The sequence below is a fragment of the Nycticebus coucang genome, chromosome 24 (genome assembly GCF_027406575.1).
Source record: "Nycticebus coucang isolate mNycCou1 chromosome 24, mNycCou1.pri, whole genome shotgun sequence".
Taxonomy (NCBI): Eukaryota; Metazoa; Chordata; class Mammalia; order Primates; family Lorisidae; genus Nycticebus; species Nycticebus coucang.
In genome coordinates this window covers 1,011,398-1,036,632 of record NC_069803.1, presented here as the reverse complement: position 1 = coordinate 1,036,632, position 25,235 = coordinate 1,011,398, and the positions used below count along the sequence as shown (strand labels likewise).

General features: G+C 38.1%; 1 protein-coding gene across 1 annotated transcript in view; it reads left to right on the top strand.

The window, feature by feature from the left end:
- The first annotated feature begins 14,552 nt into the window (after window positions 1–14,552).
- LOC128576466 (disintegrin and metalloproteinase domain-containing protein 18-like) overlaps window positions 14,553–25,235 on the top strand; it is a 32,534-nt gene continuing 21,851 nt past the window's right edge. Inside the window, exons 1-2 of the mRNA XM_053578637.1 lie at window positions 14,553–14,607; window positions 15,361–15,437. Of these exons, the coding sequence (XP_053434612.1) occupies window positions 14,553–14,607; window positions 15,361–15,437 (132 nt within the window). The remainder of the gene's footprint in view (window positions 14,608–15,360; window positions 15,438–25,235) is intronic.

Below are 25,235 nucleotides of genomic sequence, written 5' to 3'. Positions count from 1 at the left end.
CTATAACTTGGAATAAATCAAAAAACTTAAAAATTCAACCAAGAATGATATCTAGAGTTCATCCAATTAATTACTTATCTTCAATTTCTCCTTATCTGACTTTGATTACTAATTAAGTCAGAGGGTCTCTGTTCCTTATCTACCACCAAACAAAACAGTCATCACTCCTAACCTCTATGTTAACCTCTATGTTAAGTAGTTTTATTTCTGCCCAGATCGATATCGACCTCTTTTTTGATAACTTTATTAAAAGCCATGTCTTAGCTGAGGACCTTGTTCCTTGGCTGTCTTCTCATGTCCTTCAATCATGGTCTCACCATCCTAATGTGTGTCTTTACCTGAACCACTTCCTTGTTTCACTTATGTTATCCCAGAACAGTGATTTTCAACCATGGCACCAGTGTGACATGAGGGGATCTTAGGTGTGCCATGAAATTTTTAAAGACCATTAATTAAATTATTTTTCAAATGAGGTTTAGGACATAGTAAGTATATTCTTTTTTATTTTTTATTTTTGCTCTTCTTATCAGCATAATTTAAGTGTGGTTCAAGTGTTCCATGAAACAAAGAAAGGTTGAAAAACACTGTCCTGGAGCAATATCAAGCTTGACATTTCCCTGACTTCTTCCCACTCATAAACTTTTAAGTCATCAACTTTACTTTTGTTTCTCTCTTTTTTTCCCCCACAAATTTCTGCTGCTACAATACCTTATGGTTACATTTAAGTCTTGCTTCAAGAATTTGAAATAGAGTATTATTCTATTGGTCCTTGTATAATAGACTCATAATTATGTAGTGAATTTAAAGGTGATAAATCTCTTAATAGAAGAGATTAAAGCAATAACGATGATTCAGAGACTTGAGGTCACTAGAACAATAAAGCTCACAGCCTTCATATTGACAAAAAAGTCAAAACCATACATCCAGGCTCTTCCAGAGATATTGAGATTGAGATTTTCAATTATAGTTACAAACCTTTATCCTACACAAGAATTGAACTGACACAATTATCTATGATAATTTGAATGGTGATATTTATATTGTGAAAAGGTGAATATCGATATATATAATTATTTACCACACACTTTGCTTATCTACTTTTCTTCTCTTTGCTTAATATTAATATATTTCTTAAGTCTAAAACCAGTGTTACCTCTTTTATACAGATCTACATCAGAAGAGAGAAGTGGCAACAGCAACCAGTCATGAAGTTACAGGTGAATAATAGCTTTCTTAGCACAGCAAGGCTATGATACAAAAATATATCAGGAATGTTTGAAGAGTCATTGTGATGCCAGTTTGTCTAGAGCAAAGCTAAGAAGAGGGCTTCAGTAGTGATTAGCTCAGAGAAGTAAAACTCCTATAGAGTCTTGGAGATTTTGGGGGCCATGTATCTATTACTTTGAGTGAAGGGAGAAGTCACTGGAGGGTTTGTATTCCAAACACATGACTTAAACTTTAAAAAGCTAATTTGTTGAAAATAGTTTCTATGATGACAAGAGTGGAAGTGAAATAATCTTAAGAGAAAAGTGTGGTGCCTGTGGTTCAAAGGAGTAGGGAGCCGGCCCAATATGCCGAAGGTGGCTGGTTCAAACCCGGCACTGGCAAAAAACTGCAAAAAAAAAAAAATCCTTAAGAGAAAAGACAGTACTTCAGACTAGGGAAGGTAAGAATGGTCTTCTGGATAACTTTGCTGGTGAACCAATAGAATGCATTGATAGTTCAGATGTGGAATATGAGAAAAGTGCTTAAATAATGTAGTTATTGATATAAAGCGGGAAGATACCAAAGGCAAAATATAGAACCATGGCTTTCTGTTTCCAAAGTTTGTACTCTTAGCTACAAGTTCCCATCATAAGTGAGTGCATCTCCATTCATATTTGCCACACTGGTGTCCTGATTGGCAATGCGTGCTGGGAGCTCTACTATCTGAAGCACAGCATCCAGCCTGGTGGCCCAATGCCAAAGTGACAATATCATTAGGGGAGGAAACGACTCCTTCAAAACCTTCTTCAGTGAGATAGGCACTGGTAAGCATGGGTCCAGGGAAGTGTTTGTAGACCTGGAATCCACAGTCATTGATGAAGTCCCTACCACCAGTTCTTACACCCTAGCAGCTACACAAGTAAGATACTGCCAATAACTAGGCCTCCAGGCACTACATCATTAGTGAGAAGACTGTTGAGCTCATCTTTGACTAAATTCACAAGCTGGCTGGCTAGGTCACAGGTCTTCATGGCTTCTTGGTTTTCCACAACTTTAGTGGAGAAACTGTTTATGGGTTCACCTCTTTGCTGATGGAACCCCTCTCTGTTGATTATGACAAGAAGTCCAAGCTGGAATTCTTTATTTACCAAGCCCACCAGGTTTTCCCAGCTGTAGTTGAGCCCTACAACTCCATCTCCACCACCTATACCCCCCCAGCACTCTTATTATGCCTTCATGATAGACAATGAGGCCATCTATGACCTACACTAAAATGAACACCCTTATTAGCCAAATTATATCCTCTATCAGTGCTTTACTAGGATTTGATGTGTCCCTGAATGTTAACCTGACAGAATTTCAGAAAATCTGGTGCCCTATCCCCAATGCACTTCCCTCTGGCCACTTATGCCTCTGTGAACTCTGCTGAGAAAGCCTACCATAAACAGCTTAATGGAGCAGAGATCACCAATGTTTGCTCTGAGACAGCTAACTAGTTAGTGAAATATGACCATTGCCAAGGTAAATACATGGCTTGCTCTGTAGTAGCATGGTGATTTGGTTCCCAAAGATGTCAATGCTATCATTGCCTCAATCAAGACCAAGTGTACCATCCAGTTTGTGGACCATGATGCTTCATGGTTGGCATCAGTCACAGCCTCCCAAGGTGCTACCTGTTGGAGACCTGGCCAAGGTACAGAGGGCTGTGCACATGCTGAGCAACACCACAGCCATTGCTGAAGCCTTGGCTTGCCTGGACTATAAGTGTGAACTGATGTTTGCCAAATGTGATTTTATTCAGTCGTATGCAGATGAATGGATGTAGGAAGGAGAGTTTTATGAGGCCCGTGAGGACATGGCTGCCCTTGAGAAGGCTTATAATGAAGTTGGATCAGATAGTACTAGTGGAGAAGATGGGAGTGAAGAGTATTTACCTGTCTGCTAAAGTTTTACACTCCATTTTCTTGGGATTATCTTATTTCTATTTCATGAAACTGTCCATTGTGTTCCTGGACTATCAATAAAAATGATGTTTCCATTCAAAATAAAATAAGATTTATTTTTAAGTTTATTAATATTGACAGATAAAATCCACATAGGTAAGGATTTTCCAAGACAAGTGTTGGGAAGGCCACGATATGGAGTTTGACTGTTCTCCTGTATGGATAAAGTATTTTTTAGATGGTAGGAGGTATATTTAGCATGATAGTATTTGCCTTTTACAAATTTCAATGGAATAAAGTAAGGAAAATGGGTTCCCTCAGAACTGGAGACACGTTAACAGAGACTACTGTGAATAAGGCAAGGGTTGGAGTAGAGGAAAAGGACAAAAATATTTGAGAAAAATGATAGAGGTTGAATAGATTGGAGTGGTGACTGAACAGATGTCTCTATGTTAGAATAAGAATGTGAACTACAAGGGTACCACCTTTTCTGTCAGAATGATTACTTACACGTTTTACAAATAACATGTTGTATAGAAAGGAAAGAACTGGTTTAGGTTGGGGTCAGGTATTGGAGAAGAGCAAAGAATAAGTTTGTATTTAAGCATGTGCAGGGAAATGGACACAGGGTTTTTGGAAGTACTCTTCTGCTTCAGATGCAAATGTACAAATTAGTATAACTCTTTTCCGTTCCTTTACAGGTTAACATAGTTTTTTCCTTCTATTTTCTTGTTGGTGATTTTCAAAGTGAAGTTTAGAGATTATAAATAAAATATATATATATATATATAACAGTTTACTATATTTACTTTTAATGTGGTTATCACAAACTATTCATGAAAAAGAAACCATGCTTTAAAAATTTCCTGCATATAAGGCATAGATTAAAAGTGTAAGCAGTCCCTTGTTTAATTACAGATAATTAATTAGGTAATTTTTATTAACAGTGAAAATTGAAAATGTCTATTTTTCTGTCTTACTTTCACAACAGTAACTGCATGGTCATATCAAACAGCTATAAGGTAGAAAAAAGATATTAGGAAGAAACTCACCATTAACTATCTTGATCCATGAATGAAAAACCAACCTGCTTTTTTCCTCCTTTTGTTATAGCTTAAAACTTTTGATTTTACAAACCAAAATAAATCCTATGACTGAAAGTATACCTGCTTGTATTTACTTATTATTCTAACCACTGTGATATTTTGGGAGGAAATAAACAACTTTGCTTCCTTTTCACCCAGAGTATTGTTACATCTGAAGTTGAAACCTTCAGATTCCTCAGATTCTTAAGACCATGCCGACTAGTCCCATCTCAAGAGAAGACACCTACAGCTCATACCTCTGCAAAAGCTTAGGATTGCCCTCCCCTAACTATTCCAGACTTTGGGATATTGAGTAGAAGAATAGCTGGGAAAGCCCAGCCTCAACATTGTCATATAGTTAATATCATCCACTCTACCCCAAATTGAATTTCTGTCACTTAGTTCCATCACTAGATGACACTTCCTTAGCCCTATATTACCTGAGGTCTAGAGTATTTATTGTCTTTGGACGGACCCTGAACTCTTCACTGAGCCTGAGCTATTCTGGGTAAAATTTGCTTGTCACCCTCCCCTGCCCATCTCCCTCTTGCTGAGATGGGTGAATTTCTACACATCTCAGAGTATCATACTCAGATTAGGGAACTTCTAGACCATCTAGAGTCTGTTTGAGATCTACAGAGTGTCCATCAAAAAACAATGAAAAGGGAGGCGGAGCAAGATGGCGGCCGAGTAACAGCTACCTTGCATCTGGGCACCATGAGTCTGGGGAGATAGGACTCCAGGCATCTCTGGCTGGTGGGATCTGCCTATCATCACCCCTGAGAGGATACAGGGAGTCAGCGAGAGACTTCTGGACCCCAAGAGGAGGACTAAAACAGTGGAAAACTGGCAAGTGGTCGCGTGTGTTCAATCCGTCTAAACCCGCCCACAACTGTAAGTTCAGTAGCAGCAAGACTGCAAACCAGAAAGGCCTTACCTGTGAACTGTTTTGGTGTCCTTGGACTTGGCACTGAGTTGAACTGCCTTGGGGAGGGCCTGAGCGGGCGTGCGGAGAACTTTGGCCGTTGTCTAGGGCCCCAGTCTCAGCCGCTGAGCCAGACGGAGCAAATAGTGTTTGGCGGTGGGTCACACGGAACCATTGTCAGTGATCTGCCCCGGCAAGCTCCGCCCTCAGGGTCGCAGAGCTAGAAACGGGTGGGAGCTGGTAACCCAGCAACCAAGTAGCCTAAGGGTGGGGTCTGAGCCATCTTGCAGCCCTAACCCTCAGGGACAGAGTGAGACCGGTTTTGGCACACTGGGTAAGTGGATAGCCACTTCAGCAGTGATTCCAGCGACAAGCACTTCCCCTGGGAAAGCTTCTGCTCAGCAAGTTTACAAGTTCAAAGTGCCTTTTAAGTGGGCTGAAGAGAGAATTAGGGTGTCTACCTGCTGGGGTTTGAGAAATCAGCAGCCTCCAGTCGTATCAGAACTGTGATTAACATCTCATACCCCAGAAGACCACGTGTTGCCCAGACAATATTCAATAACATATACAAACTGCTTTGTTTTTGGTTGTGTATTTTTTTCTTTTTTTTTGTTTTGTTGTTTTTTTTTGTTTATTTTGACATTGTTGATGTTCTTTTGTTTTTTAATTTCAATCTTTTCCATACAGATCCCTTTTTCTTTCTCAATTTTTCTAGTTTAATTATAATTTCCCATTGCTGCCTTTTTTAATAACTAGAACTTCGTTTTTGCTAGTGTTTCTACTGCTATCATTTGGTTTTTCACCCAATTTTATCCCCGTAAAGTTTTCTGTTTGCTTGTTTTAGTTTGATTTATAGCATTTTTGTCTTTCCTCTCTACTTGGTGGAGGTGGGATACTGTGTCTGATCTGGTTAGCAAAGAGCTGCTGAACTCAAGGGAACCACCCAACTGGGCACCCCCAGAAGGTGAGATTTTTTTAAGGTTGTTTCAAAGTACCCAACTAGTACACCTATATTGCCCTGTCTCCCTCTTTCTGTGCCTCTCTTCTTTTTGTCAATATTCCTTATACCAACCCCCTCTCCTTTCTCTATCTTTCTTTTTTTTCTTATCACTCAGTCCTCCTTTCTTTCATCCCTTTTTTGCTCTTCAACCTTCTCACCCTTCTGGTCCTGTAACCCTTAGTCCACAGGCACGAGAACTTAAAGAGCAAGAGGAACTTAAAGGAAAATTAGGGCAAGGAAACAGATAAAAGAAATCACTCATGACGAAGAATCAGCTGAAAACTCCAGGCAACATGAAGAACCAGTCCAGAACACTCCCACCAAGGGACCATGAGGTAGCTACTGCAGATGATTCCACCTGTAAAGAAATGTTAGGAATGACAGAAAAGGAATTTAGAATACACATGTTGAAAACAATGAAAGAAATGATGGAAACAATGAAGGAAACTGCTAATAAAGTGCAAAATAACCAAAAGGAAATTCAAAAACAGAATCGAATAAGAGATGAACGATATGAAGAATATAAAAAGGATATAGCAGAGCTGAAGGAACTGAAACAGTCAATTAGGGAACTTAAAGATGCAATGGAAAGTATCAGCAACAGGTTAGACCATGCAGAAGAAAGAATTTCAGAGGTAGAAGACAAAGTTCTTGAGATAACTCAGACAGTAAAAGAGGCAGAAAAGAAGAGAGAGAAAGCAGAACATTCACTGTCAGAATTATGGGACTTTATGAAGCGTTCCAACATACTAGTTATAGGAATTCCAGAAGGGGAAGAAGAATGCCCCAGAGGAATGGAAGCCATACTAAAGAATAGTATAAAAGAAAATTTCCCAAACATCACCAAAGATTCTAACACACTGCTTTCAGAGGGATATCGGACCCTAGGTCGCCTCAACTCTATTCGACCTTCTCCAAGACACATTGTGATGAACCTGTCCAAAGTCAAGACAAAAGAAAAGATTCTGCAAGCTGCCAGGAGTAAGCGCCAGTTGACCTACAGGGGCAAATCCATCAGAGTGACCGCAGACTTCTCTAATGAAACTATCCAAGCAAGAAGACAATGGTCATCTACCTTTAATCTACATAAACAGAACAATTTTCAGCCCAGAATTCTGTACCCTGCTAAGCTAAGCTTAAAAATTGATGGAGAAATCAAATCATTTACAGATATACAAACATTGAGGAAATTTGCCACAATGAGACCAGCTCTACAGGAAATACTTCAACCTGTTCTGCACACTGACCACCACACTGGATCAGCAGCAAAGTAAGAACTCAGAAATCAAAGGACAGAACAAAATCTCCACACTGATGCAAAAGATAAACCTAAGCAATGGACTCTCACCAAATAAGATGAATAGAATACTACCACACTTATCAATTATCTCAATAAATGTTAATGGCTTGAATTCCCCACTGAAGAGACATAGATTGGTTGACTGGATTAAAAAACACAAGCCATCCATTTGCTGTCTGCAAGAAACACACCTAGCTTCAAAAGACAAATTAAAGCTCCAAGTCAAGGGTTGGAAGACAATTTTTCAGGCAAATGGAATTCAGAAGAAAAGAGGAGTTGCAATCTTATTTTCAGATACATGTGGATTTAAAGCAACTAAAGTCAAAAAAGACAAAGATGGTCACTTTATATTGGTCAAGGGAAAACTACAACAAGAAGACATTTCAATTCTAAATATTTATGCACCCAATTTAAATGCTCCCAGATTCTTGAAGCAGACCTTACTCAGTCTGAGCAATATGATATCTGATAATACCATCATAAGAGAGGACTTTAACACTCCTCTTACAGAGCTGGACAGATCCTCTAAACAGAAATTAAACAAAGATATAAGACATTTAAATGAGACCCTAGAACAACTATGGTTGATAGACGCATATAGAACACTCCACCCCAAAGATAAAGAATATACATTCTTCTCATCACCCCATGGAACATTCTCCAAAATTGATCATATCCTGGGACACAAAATAAATATCAACAGAATCAAAAGAATTGAAATTTTACCTTGTATCTTCTCAGACCATAAGGCACTAAAGGTGGAACTCAACTCTAACAAAAATGCTCAACCCCACCCAAAAGCATGGAAATTAAACAATCTTCTGTTGAATAACAGATGGGTGCAGGAAGAAATAAAACAGGAAATCATTAACTTCCTTGAGCATAACAACGATGAAGACACAAGCTACCAAAACCTGTGGGATACTGCAAAAGCAGTTTTGAGAGGAAAATTCATCACTTTAGATGCCTACATTCGAAAAACAGAAAAAGAGCACATCAACAATCTCACAAGAGATCTTATGGAATTGGAAAAAGAGGAACAATCTAAGCCTAAACTCAGTAGAAGAAAAGAAATATCCAAAATCAAATCAGAGATCAATGAAATTGAAAACAAAAGAATCATTCAGAAAATTAATGAAATGAGGAGTTGGTTTTTTGAAAAACTAAATAAAATAGATAAACCATTGGCCAGACTAACTAGAAATAGAAAAGTAAAATCTCTAGTAACCTCAATCAGAAACGATAAAGGGGAAATAACAACTGATCCCACAGAGATACAAGAGATCATCTCTGAATACTACCAGAAACTCTATGCCCAGAAATTTGACAATTGAAGGAAATGGATCAATATTTGGATTCACACCCTCTCCCTAGACTTAGCCAGGAAGAAATAGAGCTCCTGAACAGACCAATTTCAAGCACTGAGATCAAAGAAATAATAAAAAAGCTTCCAACCAAAAAATGCCCTGGTCCAGATGGCTTCACTCCAGAATTCTATCAAACCTTCAAGGAAGAGCTTATTCCTGTACTGCAGAAATTATTCCAAAAAACTGAGGAAGAAGGAATCTTCCCCAACACATTCTATGAAGCAAACATCACCCTGATACCAAAACCAGGAAAAGACCCAAACAAAAAGGAGAATTTCAGACCAATCTCACTCATGAATATAGATGCAAAAATTCTCAACAAAATCCTAGCCAATAGATTACAGCTTATCATCAAAAAAGCCATTCATCATGATCAAGTAGGCTTCATCCCAGGGATGCAAGGCTGGTTTAACATATGCAAGTCCATAAACGTTATGCACCATATTAACAGAGGCAAAAATAAAGATCACTCTCAATAGATGCAGAAAAAGCATTTGATAAAATCCAGCATCCTTTTCTAATTAGAACACGGGGGAGTATAGGCATAAGTGGCACATTTCTAAAACTAATTGAAGCTATCTATGACAAACCCACAGCCAATATTTTACTGAATGGAGTAAAACTGAAAGCTTTTCCTCTTAGAACTGGAACCAGACAAGGTTGTCCTCTGTCACCTTTACTATTCAACGTAGTGCTGGAAGTTCTAGCCAATACAATTAGGCAAGACAAGGAAATAAAGGGAATCCAAATGGGAGCAGAGGAGGTCAAACTCTCCCTCTTTGCTGATGACATGATCTTATACTTAGAGAACCCCAAAGACTCAACCACAAGACACCTAGAAGTCATCAAAAAATACAGTAATGTTTCAGGATATAAAATCAACGTCCACAAGTCAGTAGTCTTTGTAAAGACCAATAACAGTCAAGATGAGAAGCTAATTAAGGACACAACTCCCTTCACCATAGTTTCAAAGAAAATGAAATACCTACGAATATACCTAACGAAGGAGGTGAAGGACCTCTATAAAGAAAACTATGAAATCCTCAGAAAGGAAATAGCAGAGGATATTAACAAATGGAAGAACATACCATGCTCGTGGATGGGAAGAATCAACATTGTTAAAATGTCTATACTTCCCAAAGCAATCTACCTATTCAATGCCATTCCTATCAAAGTACCTACATCGTACTTTCAAGATTTGGAAAAAATGATTCTGTGTTTTGTATGGAACTGGAAAAAAACCCGTATAGCTAAGGCAGTTGTTAGTAATAAAAATAAAGCTGGGGGCATCAGCATACCAGATTTTAGTCTGTAGTACAAAGCCATAGTGCTCAAGACAGCATGGTACTGGCACAAAAACAGAGACATAGACACTTGGAATCGAATTGAAAACCAAAAAATGAAACTAACATCTTACAACCACCTAATCTTCGATAAACCAAACAAGAACTTACCTGGGGGGAAAGACTCCCTATTCAATAAATGGTGTTGGGAGAACTGGATGTCTACATGTAAAAGACTGAAATTGGACCCACACCTTTCCCCACTCACAAAAATTGATTCAAGATGGATAAAGGACTTAAATTTAAGGCATGAAACAATAAAAGTCCTCAAAGAAAGCATAGGAAAAACACTGGAAGATATTGGGCTGGGGAAAGACTTCGTGAAGAAGACTGCCATGGCAATTGCAACAACAACAAAAATAAACAAATGGAACTTCATTAAACTGAAAAGCTTCTGTACAGCTAAGGAGACAATAACCAAAGCAAAGAGACAACCTACACAACGGCAAAGGATATTTGCATATTTTCAATCAGACAAAAGCTTGATAACTAGGATCTATAGAGAACTCAAATTAATCCACATGAAAAAAGCCAACAATCCCATATATCAATGGGCAAGAGACATGAACAGAACTTTCTCTAAAGATGACAGACGAATGGCTAACAAACACATGAAAAAATGTTCATCATCTCTATATATTAGAGAAATGCAAATCGAAACAACCCTGAGATATCATCTAACCCCAGTGAGAATGGCCCACATCACAAAATCTCAAAACTGCAGATGCTGGCGTGGATGTGGAGAGAAGGGAACACTTTTACACTGCTGGTGGGACTGCAAACTAGTACAACCTTTCTGGAAGGAAGTATGGAGAAACCTCAAAGCACTCAAGCTAGACCTCCCATTTGATCCTGCAATCCCATTCCTGGGCATCTACCCAGAAGGAAAAAAATCCTTTTATCATAAGGACACTTGTACTAGACTGTTTATTGCAGCTCAATTTACAATCGCCAATATGTGGAAACAGCCTAAATGCCCACCAACCCAAGAATGGATTAACAAGCTGTGGTATATGTATACCATGGAATACTATTCAGCCATTAAAAAAAAAATGGAGACTTTACATCCTTCATATTAACCTGGATGGAAGTGGAAGACATTATTCTTAGTAAAGCATCACAAGAATGGAGAAGCATGAATCCTATGTACTCAATCTTGATATGAGGACAATTAATGACAATTAAGGTTATGGGGGGGGAAGCAGAAAGAGTGATGGAGGGAAGGGGGTGGGGCCTTAGTGTGTGTCACACTTTATGGGGGCAAGACATGATTGCAAGAGGGACTTTACCTAACAATTGCAATCAGTGTAACTGGCTTATTGTACCCTCAATGAATCCCCAACAATAAAAAAAAAAAAAGAAAAGAAAAAGAGAAAAAAAAAAAGAAAAAAAAAACAATGAAAAGGGAAGAGAAGTGTTTTGGTTTTTTGTTTTGTGTGTGTGTGTGTGTGTGTGTGTGTCTTGTGTGTTTAAATATCTATTATCCCAAGAATGGATGAACAAAATGTGTTATCTTCAAACAATTGCATATTAGTCATCCATAAAGAGGAATAAGGCACTCATCCTGCTACAACATAATTGAGCTTTAAAACCATTATGCGGAGTGAGTAAAGTCAATCACCAAGATCATATATTTGTATGTGTTTTCATTTGCATGAGATGTGCAGAATAGGGACATCTCTGGAGATAAAGGTTAGCATAGTGGCTGTTCAGGGCTGGGAGGGGAGACTGGTGATGAAGAACCAGTTGGAGGTGGTTGATGGCTAAAGGGAATAGGATTTCCTCTTGATGAGATTAAACTAATCAGAAGTTAACTACTGATGATCACACATATCTGTGAACATCCTAAAAATTTTTCAATCTTAGACTTTAAATGGGTGAATTGTGTTGTATGTGGATTGTTTCTCAATATGACTATTTAAAAATACATGCTAGGGATATTCAACCACATATAGCTACCTCATCTTCTTTCCCACTACTTATTGTCAGCCATTATGACCACTTGCCTGCCTTATTTTAATAATAATTTCTCAGCTATCAGTTTCTCAGTTGTACCAGTACCTAGCAGGTCCAAGTTTTAATACTGAGTTGAGTTTATTTTCGCAACTGTTGACAATATTCCTCCTTGCAATAGTACATACTGAAGTAAAAGAAGAAGTGTGTGACAGGTGGGATCAGAAGAGGAGTTAGGTTTTGGACATGCAGTTTAGGATATTTATCAGAAAGTTTGTGGAAGCAGTTATGTGTTCCTTCTTACACAGTGGTTTCATTTTCCTCTCTCCTCCTGCCTTGCCACCATCCCATCCTCATACCTTCTTACCGTTCAGAGTCACTGTCAACAACACATAGGGAGCATTTGAAAGATCTCCTTTTCCATCACAACACTATATTATAATCTAGTAGTGTAAGGAAGGTTCACAATTGAAGAAAAGTGACCTTATCAGGATAAAGTTCAATTTTATTTCTTCCTTCTTATTTGCAATGACAATAAATATCATATTGAGCATTAAAGTTTTCCTTTCCTCTGCAGATTATACACTAGAATTGTCAGCAAGTTATGCTATGAAAAGTGTTTTTTTATTTCCATATCAGGATCAAGTTCCATTTTATTTCTTGTAAATTTATTTTAATTGACAAATAATCACACATGCTTACAGGATAGAAGATGATGTTTTGGTCTATCTGTAGAGAGATTCAATAAACTTAATTTACCACACCCATCATCTCACTAATTTATCTTTTTTTGTGGAGAAAACTATAAAAAAACTATCTGAACAATTCTGAAATACCCATTATTACTAACCATGGCCACCATGTAGTACCAGGTCACTAAAACATATTCCTCCAGTCTAACTGACATTTTTTACCCTTTGGTAAACATCCAATCCCATCCCTTCAGGTGACAATGATTCTACTGTCAGTTTCTTTTGGATTTCACATATAAGTAAAATCATGTCAGATTTGTCTTTGTGTGTCTAGATTTCACCTAGCATAATGTCCTCCAGCTCAATCCATGCTGATGCAAAAACAGAATTTTATTTTTTTTAAGCTGTATAATATCTGTGTGTGTATGTACATATTTTCTTTATTCATTTTTTCCTTGATGGACACTTAGGTTGTTTCCATATTGTGAATAATACTGAAGTGGTACTGGCATTTAAAATGTATCATTTTCTAGATTTTTTCCTTACTCGCAAAAGTACTAAATTACTAAGTCAGCAGTAGCGTGCATGCAATTGCTAGTAATAATATTTGTCATTTTCATTTTCCTCTTTTTCTTCCACCATAAAAATACAATGTGGAGAAAAAATTATCATGACCCTCACTAGAAAGCCAAACCCAACTTATATATACCTCAGTTGTCACTGCTGAGGGGTTTAATTTTTTTTTTTTAACAGAAGAAAAGTATAACAATTTAATGGTCCTATTTGAAAACATTCCATGCAAATGGTCCCTGCATTTAAACATTGATCTCTCCCCCTGAAAACAACAGACAGACAGTACAGGTAGCATATGCACTAGATTTTCTTCAGAATTTCTATGTCTTGGGATCATCAGTTTTATTTCCAAGGTTTGACCACCAGGATGACACATTACTTTCTCTGGAGTGACATCTTGGGGTCTTCTCTGGCTTTAATGGGCACAATGTCAGGGCTTATGGCATACCTCTTGAGTAAAGGTCTCAACCACTTAAACTTTATCTAAAAAACAAAACACAAATCATTTGTACCCTCATATTAATCTGAAATAAAAAATAAGCTCCATTAAAATCATGTCATGAGACATGAAGGAATATAGAATGCAGAGCCTATGGGAGAGCTGAGCCGGGGACTTCTGGTCCCCTTTCCCTCTGTTTTGATTCTCAGGAGCAGTTGACACCATCAGGCTATCATAGAACAAGCCAGACCCTAGGAGTGTTGAGTGAGGAGACACTTCCAGTCATGGGCACAGATGGTCAGGCCCTGTACAGGAGAGGATAGTGTACATCCAGGGGCTCTGGGTGACAGGAGCTCTGAACTCTCTCATTCTCATTATCCACAATCCCCATCCCCCAAACCCCAGAAGGACACCACGGAGAATCTCATCCTCATGGGCGGGGCTGGCTGGATCCCAGTGGCCCTTGGGATTCTGCTGTTTCATGACTGGGTTTTAAACTAGTTAAACTTCACAATAAACCAGTTTGCCCAAACTTGTATGTTTGTGTCCTGTGTATCCTCTGCCTGCCTTGTGAAAGTTTTCCCACCTACTAGAGTGCCCTTGCAAGTGGTCTGGGGCTGCAGCCACCCAGGGTCGATGGCCTGCCCATGAGCCTCAGCGATGCTAACGGTTCCAGCAATGTCAACCGTCCCAGGCTTGACGGAGTTTCCTGCGGTCTGCGGGGCCATGTTCCTTCTCCTTGCACTTCTCGCTGAGCTTGGAGGCCTGCAAGCCCACCCAGGTAAGCCTCGGTAGCCTCCAATGGCTTCTTTTTCTTTAGAGCAGGCTGGGTTCTAACTGGGGAACAATTTCCGGTAGCGCTGAGACCTTCCCTAGAGATTTCCTCTAGGGCCTCCGCGGTGTCACCTCTTTCCTGACCAGGCCCTGTGAACCACAGACAGTGGAGGAGGCATCTCCTCACTGCTTTAGGGCTCAGGGCTTCAGCACCCCACGACCAGGGCCACCCCACTCTGTGATGGAGGATGTAGGTGGGGGTGCACGACCATCAGTTGATTCCTCCAAGTCCTGAGGGAAACAAACCCTGGAGTGATTCTATAATGCAATGATACATTTCTATACTATTAGTATGTTTTTGCCACAACAAATAAGCAAGGAGCCGGCTATGTTAATCAGTTAGATGTAAGCATTCCGTATTATATATCAAATCAGCACATTGTACCCCATAAATGCATTAATGTACACAGTTATGATTTAATAAAAAATTAAAAAAATAAAAATTGGCAACCAAAAAAATGAACTAAAAATTCTTGTGGAACCTAAGTGCCTAATTTTTGTTTGTTTGTGTCTCAGTTATTTTCAATGTGTCATTTTCAAGGCGCCATTGACAATGCGGTGAAATTTGTGGGCAAGAAGGTGTATGGGCACATACAAAAAAATTACTTAAAATTTGAGACCTCTCCTGGGCTCTGGGATAAGAATCCATGTATGACGGAGAGGATTGTTGATACAAAAAAAAAAAAAATTTCTCACGCAGATTCTGAAGGCATATTCCTGCATGTCACAGTTCCACGAAGGATAATGTCAAACGGGAGTGAAGTATCAGAGAGAAAGGTAAGAGATCAAGAATATTTGTTTTGTAAATAAAAATTTAAGGCTAGTTTTATTTACTTTTATATTATCAGATCACACTAACATGTATTCACTTACAATGCACAATATTTTAACCTATTAATATTTTGTATTTGTACATTAAATCCTCTTATTCCCACATCTCTACTATTTATTTCCCCTTTCCCTTTCTTCATCTCTTTTCTACATATTATTTGTTCACAATTTTCAAGAACTATTGAACACCTTTCAACAATCATACTGGCAGGAAATGAGTCAATATGAAATATGTATGACAATAGTTCAGCGAGAAAATTTTAGAAATTGTTAGTGGCTACTAAATTGTAGGAATTAATCTTGAACAAAATCTAGAAAGGCAAAATTTGACCCACAAGCAAGAATACTAGTAGTAATGGCCAAAAACAGAAAGAAAACTGGAATAGAAAAAAATAAAAAATGTTACTATTGCCAAATTATGATTAAAAAGATTATAATTAATAAATATTAACTGGAAAAAGCAATGGAAGAATGCTTATTTTCCATATAAAAAGTGATTAAATTGAAGGCATCCAGTCTTGAATATTCTCTTGATTAAAATATTTTAAATTAGCTGGTCACTTTTGCTCAGTGGCTAGCATACGGGCCCCACACACCGGGGGTGGTGGATTCAAACATTGCTTGGGTCTGATAAACCAAAAAATAAATAAAATAAAATAAAATATTTTAAAGTGACATAGTCAAACATTTTATATTGCAAATAAAAGTCACAATACAGAAGTTTAGACTTTCATGTGTTTGAAATGGTGGGTAGAATGAATTTGAGGTATTTCTTCTTTTTCTATTGTCTATAAGAATTAGCATGATATTTTTTTTAATTATCTTTTACTTTTACTTATAAATATTGATTGTCTAAGTTATGGAAAAAACCCAAGTGCCCATCGATCCACGAATGGATTAATAAATTGTGGTATATGTACACCATGGAATATTAAGCAGCCTTAAAGAAAGATGGAGACTTTACCTCTTTCATGTTTATATGGATGGAGCTGGAACATATTCTTCTTAGTAAAGTATCTCAAGAATGGAAGAAAAAGTATCCAATGTACTCAGCCCTACTATGAAACTAATTTAGGGCTTTCACATGAATGCTATAACCCAGCTACAACCTAAGAATAGGGAGAAGGAGGAAAGGGAGGGGAGGGAGGGGGGAGGTGGGTAGAGGGAGGAGGATTGGTGAGAATACACTTGTGGTGCATCTTACAAAGGTATATGTGAAACGTAGTAAATGTGGAATGTAAATGTCTTAGCACAATAACTAAGAAATTGCCGGGAAGGCTATGTTAACCAGTGTGATGAAAATGTGTGAACCGGTCTATGAAACTAGTGTATGATGCCCCATGATCATATCAAAGTACACAGCTATAATTTAATAAAAAATAAAAATATTATATAAAAAAAAAGAAGTTAACTGATCTCAGAGTCAAAGCATTCTATAATAGAAATACTCTTATTGCTTAATATTTCAATGTAGCAATTGTCTGATTCCTTTTCTGAATGTATTTATGTTCGTTCATCCTTTACAAGGTTTTTGTTTCTAATAAAAAAAATGGTGGGTCTAATGTAGGTTAAACTCAATTTTTTTTTTTCAGGTTGAAAGAGCAATTTTAAGATTAAGAGTAAAGGAAGAAATTAAAATGTACTAATTCTGTATTGGAACCTACCATGATTATGTTCTACTACTGAACAATTTATAATAATGTTCTACTACTGAACAATATTCTGCTACTAACAACATTCCACTAATTAACAATTACAATAAAAATAAATAAGGTATATGTGAACTTGTATTTGGGAATTACAATAAGATAAATCATTTTATTTAAAGAAATTGGAAAGTATTTTAATATAATAATTTCATTTAATCCTCATAATAACCTGAAGTAGGATACATACATACACACACACACACACACCACACAGACACATACTGTCTGCATATCACATAGCTAGATACTTTCCAAGTAACTTTCTCTCTCTCTCTCTCCCTCGCCCTCTCTCTCTCTCTCCTGTTTCTCTCTCTCTCTCTCCACACACAAACATATACCTACACACATTTGTTTTTAGGAAATTAATTGAAAAAAATTAAGGGCATCAGATCTATAAGCATCATATATGGAGACTAACCTTTGATTTATAAATTCAATTCCACTACACTAAACTGCCTTGTGATGAAAATTTCTTTGCATAAGAGTTATTTTCTTCTATTTTTTTATTCAGATTTACTATTGTTTTACATTGTCATTGCATGATCAACTTAAACTTCCAATTACTTTTTTCTGGTGAATAAGTAGGAAATAGTTTTACTACTAAGACATGAAGTATTCACTATTTGTCTACATTTTCAGTATTCATTATATGGAATTCTTGAACCAATTTTATTTTTTATGTTTTTAAAAATGTTATTGATATCAAAATTGGATATATCTAAAGTATACATTTTGATGAGTTTGGACACATGCACTCACCCTTGATAATCATTATCATAATCTATATATCAAACATATATATCACTTCCAAAAATTGTATTATCATTTTCATTTGGGTTTTTGTTTGTTTTATTTTTATGTATAAGAGCAATGAACATAGTAATTATACTATCTACATGTTTTAAAGTGCACAGTTACCACATAGTTAACTATAGATATTATGTTGTACTGCAGATATTTAGAACTCATTCAGGTTGTGTAACTGAAACTTTACAGATGTTAGCAACAATTACCCATTTTTCAGCTCCTGTATACCACTGACCCACTCTGTTTCTATGAGTTTGATTATTTTTGATGCCTCATACATATGTAAATGGAGTCATATGGTATTTGTTATTCCATGAATGGCTTATTTTACATGTTGTTGCAAATAGTAGTAATTAATTCTTTATAAGGCTGAATAGTAATCCAGTATAGTTATATGCCACATTTTCTTTACCCACTCCTCTGTCATTGGACATTTTTGTTGTTTTGACATTATGGATATTGTAAATAATGTTGCAATGAATGTGGAGTAGAAGATATCTTTTCAAGACTGTGATTGCATTTCTTTTGGGTATAAAATCAGAAGATTTTTCTGGATCATATAATAGCCATAGTAATTCTACTTGTAGTTTTTTGAGTAACCTCCATGCTGTTTTCTTTCTTTCTTTCCTTTTTTTTTTAATTGGTGATTCATTGAGGGTACAAAGAACCAGGTTACATTGATTGCATTTGTTAGGTAAAGTCTTTCTTATAATTGTTCCTGCACTCAAAAGGTGTGTCACACACGTGATCCCCCACACCTCCATCCCTCCCTCCCTCTCTCTCTGCTCTCCCCTTCCTCCACTCCCCACCATGTACTATGTCATGTCTTCTTCAGAGAAGTTTCTCTTCAAATCCCTTGCCCAGCCTGCGATGGGATCCCTTGTTCTATTCTTGCTAATGAGTTTGAGTTCTCTGTGGATTCTGGTTATTAAACCTTTGTCAGAGACATAACCTGCAAATATCTTCTCCTATTATGAGGGCTGTTTGCTTGCTTTATTTACTGTGTTCTTGGATGTGCAGAAGCTTTTTAGTTTGATCAAGTCCCAGTAGTGTATTTTTGAAGCTGCTTCAATTGCCCAGAGGGTCCTCATAAAATACTCTCCCAGACCGATTTCCTCAAGGGTTTTCCCTACACTCTCCTCTAGTATTTTTATAGTTTCATGTCTTAACTTTAAATCTTTGATCCAGTGAGAGTCTATATTAGTTAATGGTGAAAGGTGTGGGTCCAGTTTCAGTCTTCTATAGGTTGCCAGCCAGTTCACCCAGCACCATTTGTTAAATAGGGAATCTTTTCCCCACTGAATGTTTTTAATTGGCTTGTCAAAGATTAAATAATGGTAAGTAGCTGGATTCATCTCTTGGGTCTTTATTCTGTTCCAGATATCTACTTCTCTGTTTTTGTGCCAATACCATGCTGTTTTGATCACTATCGAATTGTAGTATAGTCTGAGGTCTGGTAGCGTAATTCCTCCTGCTTTGTTTTTATTTCTGAGTAATGTCTTGGCTATTCGAGTTTTTTTCTGATTCCATATAAAACGAAGTATTGTTTTTTCAAGATCTTTAAAGTATGACAGTGGAGCTTTAGTAGGGATTGCATTGAAATTATATATTGCTTTGGGTAGTATGGACATTTTAACAATGTTGATTCTTCCCAGCCATGAGCATGGTATGTTTCTCCATTTGTTAATATTTTCAGGTATTTCTTTTCTTAGAGTTTCATAGTTCTCTTTATAGAGATCTTTCACGTCCTTTGTTAGGTAAATTCCCAAATATTTCATCTTCTTTGGCACCACTGTGAATGGGATAGAGTCCATAACTGTTTTTTCAACTTGACTATTGTTGGTATATATAAAGGCTACCAATTTATGAATGTTGATTTTGTAACCTGAGACGCTGCTATATTCCTTGATCACTTCTAAGAGTTTTGTAGTAGAGTCCCTAGTGTTTTCCAGATATACTATCATATCGTCTGTGAAGAGCTAAAGTTTGATCTCTTCTGACCCTATGTGGATACCCTTGATTGCCTTTTCTTCCCTAATTGCAGTGGCTAAAACTTCCATTACAATGTTAAAAAGCAATGGAGACAATGGGCAGCCTTGTCTAGTTCCTGATCTGAGTGGAAATGATTCCAATTTAACTCCATTCAATATGACATTGGCTGTGGGTTTGCTGTAGATAGTCTCTATCAGTTTAAGAAATGTCCCTTCTATACCGATTTTCTTAAGTGTTCTGATCATGAAGGATGCTGGATATTATCAAAAGCTTTTTCTGCATCAATTGAGAGAATCATATGGCATTTGTCTTTTAATTTGTTTATGTGCTGGATTACATTTATAGATTTATGTACATTGAACCAGCCTTGATTCCCTTGGATAAAACCAACTTGGTCATGATGTATAATTTGTTTGATGTGTTGCTGGATTCTGTTTGTTAGGATCTTGTTGAATATTTTTGCATCTATATTCATTAGTGAGATCAGTCTATAATTTTCTTTTCTTGTTGGGTCTTTTCCTGGTTTGGGGATCAGGATGATGTTTGCTTCATAGAATGTGTTAGGTTGTCTTCCTTCTTTTTCTACCTTTGGAACAGGTTGAGTAATATAGGTACTAATTCTTCTTTAAAAATTTGGTAGAATTCTGACGTGTAACCATCTGGTCCCGGGCTTTTCTTTTTAGGGAGGTTTTGTATGGTTGATGCTATTTCAGAACTTGATATGGGCCGGTTCAACATTTCCACTTGATTCTGGTTAAGTCTTGGAAGGTGACGTGCTTCCAAGTATTGGTCAATTTCCTTCAGATTTTCATATTTCTGAGAATAAAGTTTCTTATAATATTTATTAAGGATTTTTTTGATTTCTAAGGGGTGTGTTTTTATTTCGTCTTTGTTGCTTCTGATTGATGAGATTAGGGATTTTACTCTTTTTTTCCTGATTAGGTTGGACAAAGGTTTATCTATTTTATTGACCTTTTCAAAAAACCAGCTTTTTGATTTATTGATCTGTTGTATTATTCTTTTGTTTTCAATTTCATTTAATTCTGCTCTAATTTTGGTTATTTCTTTTCTTCTACTGGGTTTGTGGTTGGAGTGTTCTTCCTTTTCCAGTTACTTGAGATGTCCCATTAAGTTGTTAACTTCCTCTCTTGAGGAAGGCTTGCAGTGCTATAAATTTCCCTCTTAGAACTGCTTTTGCAGTGTCCCAGAAGTTCTGATAGTTCATGTCTTCATTGTTGTTTTGTTCCAAAAAATTGGCGATTTCTTTCTTAATCTCATCTCTGACCCAGCTGTCATTCAGCATAAGGTTATTTAACTTCCATGTTTTTGTATGAGTATGCAGATTCCTGTTGTTACTCAGCTCAACTTTTATTCCATGGTGGTCCGAGAAGATGCATGGAATAATTTCTATTCCTTTAAATTTACTGAGATTAGATTTGTGACCTAAGATGTGATCGATTTTGGAATAAGTTCCATGGGCTGATGAGAAGTATGTGTATTCAGTTTTGTTGGGATGAAATGTTCTGTAGATGTCTGCTAAATCCAAATGTTGGATGGTTAGGTTTAAATCTAAGATTTCTTTGCTCAGCTTCTTGTTGGAGGATCGATCCAACACTGCCAAAGGAGTGTTGAAATCTCCGACTATTATGGAGCTAGAGGAAATCAAATTGCTCATGCCTGTTAGAGTTTTTCTTATCAATTGAGGTGCATTTTGGTTGAGTGCATAGATATTAATAATTGAAATCTCATCATATTGAGTATTACCTTTAACAAATATGAAAATTAAAAAAAAAAAAATATTCTTGTCCTTCCTTACTTTTGTTGGTTTAAAGCCCATTGTATCCGCAAATAAAATTGCAACACCTGCTTTTTTCTGATTACCGTTTACCTGAAATATGGATGACCATCCTTTCACCCTGAGTCTGTATTTGTCTTTTAAGTTAAGATGTGACTCTTGTATGCAACAGATATCTGGCCTGAGTTTTTGTATCCAATCAGCTAAGCTATGCCTCTTTAGAGGACAGTTTAAGCCATTCACATTAATGGAGAATACTGATAAGTCTGGTGAAGTTTTGGGTATCGAGTTTTTCAAAAGTCCAGTGGGCATTTTTAATTCTTTCACCAGTGTGGAGATTGGAGTTTGATCTGAAGTTTCTGAGTGAGTTTACTTTTTTGGTATAGGATTGGGTTGGTCATTATGGAGTATAGGTCTGAGAATATCCTGAAGAGCTGGTTTGGTTATGGCAAATTTCTTCAACATATGAATCTCATTAAAGTATTTAATTTCTCCATCATAAATGAAACTCAGTTTAGCTGGATACAGGATCCGGGTTGAAAGTTATTTTGCTTTAGGAGATTAAAAGTCAGTGACCACCCTCTTCTGGCTTGAAAAGTTTCAGCAGAGAGATCTGCAGTCATTCTAATATTCTTCCCTTTGAAGGTAATGGTTTTCTTTCTCCTTGAAGCTTTGAGGATTTTCTCCATATTAACTTTAGTGAAGTTAATTATGATATGCCTGGGGGATGTCTTATTGGGGTTGAGTCGTGCTGGGGTTCTGAAGCTATCTGCTTTCTGAATTTCAGAATCTCTAGGCATGTCCGGAAAATTCTCTTTCATAATTTCATGCAGAAGGGCCTCTGTGCTCAGTGAGGCCACTTCATCTGTGTCTGGAACTCCAATGATTCGGATATTTGCCTTCATCTAATTATCCCAGAGCTCTCAGAGAGAATGATCCATTTCTGCTCTCCATTTCTCTTCCTCTTTGAGAGTTTGTGAGTGTTCAAAGGCTTTATCTTCAATGTCAGAAATCCTTTCTTCTGCTTGTTCCATTCTGTTGCTGAGGGATTCTACTGTTTTTTTTTCATATCTTTGAGGGCTGCAAATTCTTGCTTTGGTGGTTTTGTCTTTAAATTCGTTAAATTCTTGAGACAAGTTTTGAATTTCTCCTTGAATTCCTAAATCCACTTTGTTAATCTTGTCTGCAATCCAAATTATGAATTCGATTTCTGACATCTCAGCCACTTGTTTATGAATAGGATCTTCAATTACATCTGCCATATTTTTCCTTGGGGGGGTTGATCTATTCTGGTTATTCATGTTACCAGAGTTTTTCCACTGATTCCGCCCCATGGCTGTTTTACTCCCTTTTATTTTTCCCCTGGGCCTTTTTTGAGGGCATGTACAGTGTTGTGGCCTGAGAACCTGGGGCCCTGTGTGGTGTGTTGGGGCTAAGTGGTTCTGTCCTTTCTTCAGTTCCACCCTAGTGAAACAGATACTCTGGATTGAAGTTTCAGCTGTGGATAAATATCAGCAATTAAGTCACCCCGTCCCCCACTGGCAAACAACTGGAAAAGAAAAATCAAACCTATCAGTGTAACATGGCTTATTGTATCCTCAATGAATCCCCAAGAATAAAAAAAAAAAAAAAAAAAAAAAAAGAAACGAAAAATCAAACCTTTCTACCACCGTGCACCCAGGGCACCACCTGATTTGTCCTCAGGTGATTGGTTCAGTTCAAAAAATCCAAATCAATTGTCTCAGTCTACACCTGTCTTGGGTGAGAGAGTTTAAGAGGTCTTTTTGAACTGGATCACAGGGGTCTGGTGACTACTCTGGTGTGGCTTGCTCCAGTGCTGCATGGAGTCAGGAGGAGCCACCCAGCCATTAGATTAGTCTGGGAAGGTTGCTGCCTCCTTCTCACCTTGCACCACTGTCACACCCAGTCACTTTTAGCTCTGCAGTTGGCTGACCCAGTTGCCTGTAGTGAATTGGTACTCCTGGAGTTTGCACCTGCCTGAATCATAAGGAATTCTGCCAGGCCACTGCGCTCTTCCTCTCTCTAGCAGGAGGAGGGGAGGCCTGACGACCTTGGGCACTTGATGAAGCTTGGGGGGTTTTCACTCAGGTCCAGTCTTGCCCCTGATTAATGTTACTGACAGAACAGAACAGGACAGAAGAATTCTGCAGTTCCCCTGCAGAAGAGAAGCTGAATTGAATTCCAAATCAGCTTGTCTTTGCTCTTGTATTGTCTATAGGCTGACGATCCCCTGAGGGCCAGGTGCGTCTTAGGTTTAGTAAAGCGGACCTCTGGGTCAGCCCTGACCTGGGAGTTTCCCCAGTTTGTAAGTTGGAGTTGCCTCAGGCAAATCCTATACTCAGAGTCTCTGGTTGCCCAGGGAGACAGAGAGTGTGGCTTCAGAATATTCAGTAGGGAGCTGTATTGCTAGCAAAAGAGGGCTGCTTTTTTATGGCTCAGGCAACTGCTGCTATGGTGTAGCTCCCTTCTGGACAACCATCCTCTCTCCGCTCCCGTACCCCAGAGTATGCACTGTCCGGCTGCAGCCCAGCACTGTCTACACCCCTCGAGCAATCGCCCAAGATTCTGGACCCCTGTGGGACAGGCCTCCAGACCTTGGAACGAGAACAGAGGGGAGCGTGGGGAGTGCTGGGAGCCTGGGGTTGTGGGCAGAGAACACACACAGCTTTACACAGTTTTATGCCTGGCTGTATTGTCACCAAAAGACAGCTGTCGCACTGTGCCTCAGGGAACTGCCACTCCGGTGCGGTTCCCTCTCCACCGACCGGGACTGGCCTCCAGACTTCAGTGTGAGTGAAGGGGATGGCTGGGAGGTCAGAATTCCAGGTAGAGACTATATACAGTTTATACAGTTTTATGCCTGGCAAGAGAATGCTGTGACACCCTAGTAGGGGAGGTAGGTCCTGTTTTTAGAGGGGCTCTCCCATGGAGTGTAGTGGGAGGACCTTTGAACTCTGCCTGGTTGTTTGTGGGGCACTCTGAGTCGTTCTCATGGGAGAGGGGACTCCCATCTGCTTGGTGATGGATTTTGTACCTTTTCTTTGTATCCTTGTTGTCGCAGCTTGCCTCAGCGGGGTTGACGTGCATTCTTCAACCTTCTCTCTTAGTGCAGCTCAAATCCACCAGGTTACTTGCTGAATTTTTGTCCTTTAACTCTCCTACTGTACAGGAGCCTCTGTGGAAAGCGGGCTTCAGTCAGCCATCTTGTCTCCTCCGAGAATCACCAGGAAGGCAAATCTAGAATTTTTTTGAGAATTTTTGCATCTATATTCATTAGTGAAATTGGTCTGAAGTTCTACTTTTTAGTTTGGTCTTTTCCTGGTTTTGGTGTTAGGTGATGTTTGTTTCATAGAACATATTAGAGAAGATTCTGTCCTCCTCAATTTTTTGGAATAATTTCTTCAATATGGGTATAAGCTC